We start from the raw sequence: 6414 nt of genomic DNA on the forward strand, positions 1-6414 counted from the left end.
TTTTAGCATGAGATTGTATTGATTTACATGTTGTATGCATCAAGTCAATAAATTATAAATGCTTCCTATTACAATTGATTTTGAGCCAAATATTTCCCATCTTACAATTTTTGGATGTGTGGTTTATGTTCCAACTGCTTCACCACAACGCACAAAGATGAGTCATAATAAGATATTGGGACTCTCCTTATAATATTTTTGAGTTATTAATTCGATATTTAGTTATGACATGAGTTGTCAATTTTCCCAACATTAGTGGGAGAGAATAAAAAGTTCGATTAATAAAGTACTTGAAATGAATTATCAATGTCTATGATCCTCATACAAAGCAATGTGAACTAGAAGTTTAACAAATAATTCATTTTACAAATCAACTGCCAGATTCATTAAATCTCACATACCAACTGAAAATGCTTCAATATGAATTTATGTCCTAATAGGGAAAACTATTAATGGAAAAGAAAGTAACCATGCATGAAGGATGGAAGACTGGTCGGTTCCAAAGATAAAAATCCTCGTAAAAGTAAAGGAGCAAACATTCGATATGGTCATATAGTGGAGGCAAGGATTCTTGAAGAGACCCATGACATAACTAATTATAAAACTCAAGAAGAAATTTAGGTACCTAAAAGTGAAAATGAAAATGATGAAAATAAAAAGATCTCGATAAGTTATGTCAATACGAGAAAAAGATGGAATTGAAAAAAATTGTACTTGTCAACAACAATTTTACTTATAATGTTGTTATTGAAATAACAAAAGATAATGAGGATCTTGAGCCTAAATCTACTAAGGAATGTAAAAATAGAAAAGATTGGCCAAAATGGAAAAATGCAATTCAAGCAGAATTGAATTCACTTTCTAAACGTGAAATTTTTGGACCTTTAGTCCAAATACCTAAAGGTTTAAAGCTAGTAGGATATAAATGAGTATTAGTGCAAAAATGAAATGAAAAAAAAATGTAGTTGTAAGATATAAAGCACGACTTGTAGCACAAGGATTTTTGAAAATGTCCGACATTGATTATGAAGAGACATATTCTCTTGTGGTGGATGCAATCACGTTTAGATATCTTATTAGTCAGATAGTACGTGAAAAACTTGACATGCATCTAATGGATGTTGTTACAGTCTATTTATATGGTACACTTGATAGTGAAATTTATATAAAAATCCTAGAAAAATTTAAAATCCCAGAAGGATATAGAGTTTCTCGAGAAAATTGTTCGATTAGATTAAAGAAAAGTTTATATAAATTAAAACAATCTGGACGTATGTGGTACTATCGTCTTAGTGAATACTTGTTAAAAGAAGGTTATAAAAACGATCCAATTTATCCGTGTGTCTTTATAAAAAGGTTTGGATCAGATTTTGTGATAATGGATGTTTTTGTTGATGATCAAAATATTATTGGAACTTTTGAAGAGTTTCAAAATACAATAAATTGTTTAAAGAAAGAATTTGAGCTGAAAGATCTTGGAAAAACAAAGTTTTATATTGGCTTACAAGTCGAGCATTTAAAAGATGAAATTCATGTTCATAATAAACTTATATGAAAAAGATATTTAAGAAATTTTACATGGATAAACCACACCCATTAAGTACTTCGACGGTTGTACAATCGTTAGATTTGAATAAAGATGAATTTCATCCTTGCGAGAATGATGAAGAGTTTCTTAGTCCTAAAGTACCATAGCTAAATGCCATAGGGGCATTGATGTATCTTGCAAACAAGACAAGACCTGATATAGCTTTCGTTGTAAACTTGTTAATAAGATTTAGTTCTTCTCCAACACGTATACATTTGAATTAAACATGTATTTGGATATCTCAGAGGACCATTGATATGGGGTTATTTTATTCAAATGATTCAAAATCTCTATTAGTTGGCTATGCTGATGTTGGATACTTATCAGATCTACATAAAGGTTGATCTCAAATAGGATATTTATTTACATGCGGGGTTACTGTCATATCATGGCATTCAACAAAGCAAACATTACTTGTCGCTTTTTCAAATCATGCAGAAATAATTGCAATGCATGAGGCAAGTCAAGAGTGTGTTTTGCTAAGGTTATTGACCCAACATATCCAGAAAATATATAATTTGTCTTTACAAGGAAAGATGCTAACTATCTTATATGAAGATGATGCAGCATGTATAGCTCAATTGAAGGGTGGTTACAACAAAGGTGATAGAACGAAACGTATTTCACCAAAATTATTATTCACCCATGATCTTGAGAAAATAGGTGATATAAATGTTCAACAAATCCATTCTAGTGATAATTTAGTAGACCTTTTTACTAAGGCATTGCCAACTTCAACATTTGAAAGACTACTACGCAATATTGGAATGCGTCGACTCAAAGATTTAATGTAATGTTGCAATCAGGGGGAGTCTAAAAACAAGTTGTACTATTTTCCTTTAACCAAGGTTTTGTCCCATTAGGTTTTCCTAGTAAAGGTTTTTAACGAGGCAGCTTGTAATAGAAGATTGTGTACTTTTTTTCCTTCATTAGGTTTTTTATCCAATAGGATTTTTCCTAATAAGGTTTTAACGAGGCACATTATCTACCAGTGGACATCAAAGGGAGTGTTATAAATATCTTATTAAGTGGATGTCCATCATAATCAAGATAAAGTTTTGATGTACTTTAAATTCTAATAATTATTAGAATTAGATCTCTACTTTTTTTATACTTTTTATGCCTATAAATAGAGACTCTGATGAAGCATTGTAAATAATCCCTTTGATCAATAAAGTACATTCTTTATTGTTTTCATATTTTCTTTGTTCTTCATTCCCTACATCTCTCTTTATTTTTTAACAATATTTAATTTTTACCCAAAACTATCCTAATAATATAAAATATTATATTTTTTTATTAAAATTAAAAAATCAATCATTTTCAAAAATCAAGATTTACTTTTAACAAGCAATGCACTTAATTTTTACTAATATAACATGTAACACCCCAAACCAGGTTTAAACGTTATGACTGGATCATGGAGATTACATCGTACAAGCAAAAGAAAAAAAACATTTAGTTTAGAAGAAAAACCAACTTCAACGAATGGTAAATTTAATTGAACCACTCTTTTGAAAACACAATGATTTTCTAAAATCACAACTTAATCGTATTGTTAAAACCAAAACCAAAACCAGTTTACTTGAAAACATTTGCGTACTAAAACATCTTGGGAGAATGTCAATTAGTCTTGTAGCGAAAAACCTTATAATTTTTTGTATTTAAAGTCGCGATTCCTTTTTAGTTATCATAAGTTAAACACTCTAGACGTTTAAAACCATTGCGTAGAATATATCAAAATAATGCTAACGAACTAACCAAAAATTAAAAAGTCCATAATAAAAAAAAACCCAAAACGGTCCAAAATATCCATAATAAACAAATAAAAAGAAAAGTCCATAGTGTACAATCTAAAATAGTGAAACCCGAGCTTCAAACTCACTGTCTATTCCTAGGTCAGAGGATTACCTGAAACAAAGCATACAAATCATGAGCTTTAAGCCTAGTATGCAAAATGACCCATATTTTCAGTATAATTATAAATGTATAATAGAACATTTCATAACATATCAAAATATATACAGATCACATCTAGTCATATCATAACATTTCGTGTTGTATCCACTCGTAATATAATATATCAGATCAGACCATAGCACATCATATTATATCGAATCAAATCAAATCAAATCAAATCATAGCATAACATATCATATCCTACACTCATCTGTTACACACCATCTTTGTCCAACCAATCACACCATATAGGACTACGGGAGTTCATCCATCCAATCACACCAATATGTGGCAGTATGCCACTCATATATTTGCAGCTGAGCTACCAAACATAACTTTGCAGTCTAGCCACCATAATTGCAGTATAAATTGCCATATAACACTTCCTCCATTATATCATATCCCACCCGAAAACATAAACAAGTCATAATCATATATCACACTTATATGTATCATAAATCATATAGTATGCATACTTATACATTTTCATGCCAATCATAACATATCACATGATTAAATGGTACATTTCCTACTTAACATACCTCTTAAGCTTAACTGTATAATTATACGTACTAAACTTAGGCTTTTTCGGCCCCATATGATGCCTATAGACCCAAATTTCGAGTCCCTCAAACAGCCTCTAATCAAGCCTCAAAATTAGGCAAAAAGGCCCACATGACCCAAAAAGCCAGCACGTGTGGTCCACATGGCCTACCACACAGCCTGCAAAGTTTCACATGGTCTTGTGCTCCACACGGCCACGCCACATGGCCTGCAAGCTTTCACACGGCCCTGTGCTCCATACAGCCAAGCCACAAAGCCTACAGAAACATACACGGCAGTGTGGCACTGGACAGTTTCGAAAAACAACCTCTGATTCATTATTTTATCGAATTTCAAATGGATTTTTGAGTCATTTTCACACACCTGATAGAAAAATTGCTCCACCACACAACCCAACACTTAACACCCTACAAACGACACCAATACAAAAAATTTACAACTTCAATTTCGTACAAAAATTTCCACTTAAATTCACTTTTCCTCTCAAGAAAACAGTCCCCAGTCAATAATGAGCACTTACCACAACTTATAGCAATTCCTTCAAGAACTTAATTTGTTGGAGGATTGTCTAACACCAAACGCTCTTTCCCTAACCATGATTACAAACCACAACACCAAATCAATCAAAAGAAATCATTAACCAACAGATTTATGTTTAGAAACACAAAACCCCAACCTAGAAAAAAGTCACCCTTCCCATAATTTACCGAAATGATCAAGACCACCACGAGAAAAAGAAAGAATGAGTGAAAATCGGGATCACAATAGGCCTTAATAGTGTACTTACGCAACAAAAAAAGGATTTGCAAAGGTTCAATAAAAAAGAAAAAGGGCAGCGTTGGCAAAAAAAATGAAGCAAATAAAAGAAAATAAATAAAATATGAAACAAAATTGGAACAAAGAAAAGAACGTACAAACTATAACGGAAGGTTGTTTGATAGTTCCCAAAGAGTAAATTTAGGGATTTTCTTTTAATAAGATAAAATATTTAAAAGATTAGTTTAATCCAAAACCACCCACCAAATTTAGAATTTACAACAAACTCAATAACTAACAAAAGCCTAAGACAAAAATATTCCACACTTGCACATAACAAGACTCAAACTCAAGACCAAGAGATAACGAAATGTTTAACCACTGCACCACCAAGCTTATCATTGTCACAACCCAACTAATAAAATAATCTATGCCCTAAAGCTTAAGCTCAACATAAAGCCAAAATTAAATGAAAGGTCTAACACAAAGGAATTGAACTTGGGACGTAAAGCAAACTCTCAAGGCACTTAACCAACACACCATATCAAATTATTTGTCAAACATACACACCTAAAAATTCAAAATTTTAGAGCATTACAACTGTCCCTTCCTAAAAGAAATTTCAACCTCAAAATTTAACTGACTCGAAAAGGTGAAGATATTGCTGACGCATCGAGTCCTTAAGCTCTTAAGTGACTTTCTTGGAACCATGATTCTGCCAAAGTAATTTAACCAAAGGAATGCTCTTCCTTCTCAAAATATTAACCTCGTGATCCAGAATCTGTATCAGCTCCTCCTCAAAGGATAAATCTAGCCTTAACTCAATCTCCTCCACTGGAATCACATGGGAAGGATCAGATCGGTAAAGTCTCAACATAGATACGAGAAAGATATTAAGGATACGATCTAACTTCGGAGGCAACCCAAGCTGATAAGCAACCGACCCAACATGCTTTAAAACTTGGTATGACCTAATGAATCGAGGGCTTAACTTGCCTTTACGAACAAACCTAAGAACTTATTCCCAAGAAGACACCTTAAGGAAAACATGGTCCTCTACCTCATACTCAATCTCTCGGCTCTTAAGGTCCGCATAAGACTTCTGTCTATCAGAAGTAGGCTTAAGTCGATCTCGAATCAAACGAACTTTGTCTTCAGTCTCAGCCATTAACTTAGTATCCAAAACTGTCTTCTCTCTCAACTTTGTCGAACAAAGTGGGGTATGACATTTCTTGCCTTATAGGGCCTCATAGGGTGCCATCTGAATGCTAAACTGAAAGCTATTATTATAAGAAAATTTAGCCAATAGCAAAAACTCCTCCCAACTACCCCAAAAATCAATCACACAGCTCCGAAGCATATCCTCCAAAATCTAAATTACTCTTTTCGATTGGCCATCAGTCTAAGAATGAAATGCCATACTAAAGTCATGTCAAATACCCAAAGTCTTATGTAACTTTTACCAAAAACGATAAGTAAAATGAGGATCCTTATCTGAAATGATAGATACTACAACCCCATAAGTCTAACAATCTCTAAAACGTAAA

At 32.7% G+C, this 6414-nt stretch overlaps 1 protein-coding gene across 1 annotated transcript; it reads right to left on the reverse strand.

The window, feature by feature from the left end:
- Positions 1 to 5555: 5555 nt before the first annotated feature.
- Positions 5556 to 6035, reverse strand: LOC107956324 (uncharacterized). The gene is made up of 2 exons (XM_016892025.2): positions 5904 to 6035; positions 5556 to 5795 (listed from the first exon to the last, which is right to left on the reverse strand). The coding sequence occupies exons 1-2, from the start codon at positions 6033 to 6035 to the stop codon at positions 5556 to 5558; spliced, it is 372 nt and encodes a 123-aa protein (XP_016747514.2).
- Positions 6036 to 6414: the final 379 nt, after the last annotated feature.

This window comes from Gossypium hirsutum, chromosome A07 (genome assembly GCF_007990345.1).
Source record: "Gossypium hirsutum isolate 1008001.06 chromosome A07, Gossypium_hirsutum_v2.1, whole genome shotgun sequence".
In the NCBI taxonomy this organism is placed as follows: Eukaryota; Viridiplantae; Streptophyta; class Magnoliopsida; order Malvales; family Malvaceae; genus Gossypium; species Gossypium hirsutum.

Coding starts and splice junctions, on each gene's coding strand:
- LOC107956324 (XM_016892025.2), bottom strand. CDS start 6,035: ATGGCTGAGACTGAAGACAAAGTTCGTTTGATTCGAGATCGACTTAAG. Junction 5,796..5,903: donor AGGACCATGTTTTCCTTAAG/GTGTCTTCTTGG, acceptor GTTGCTTATCAG/CTTGGGTTGCCTCCGAAGTT.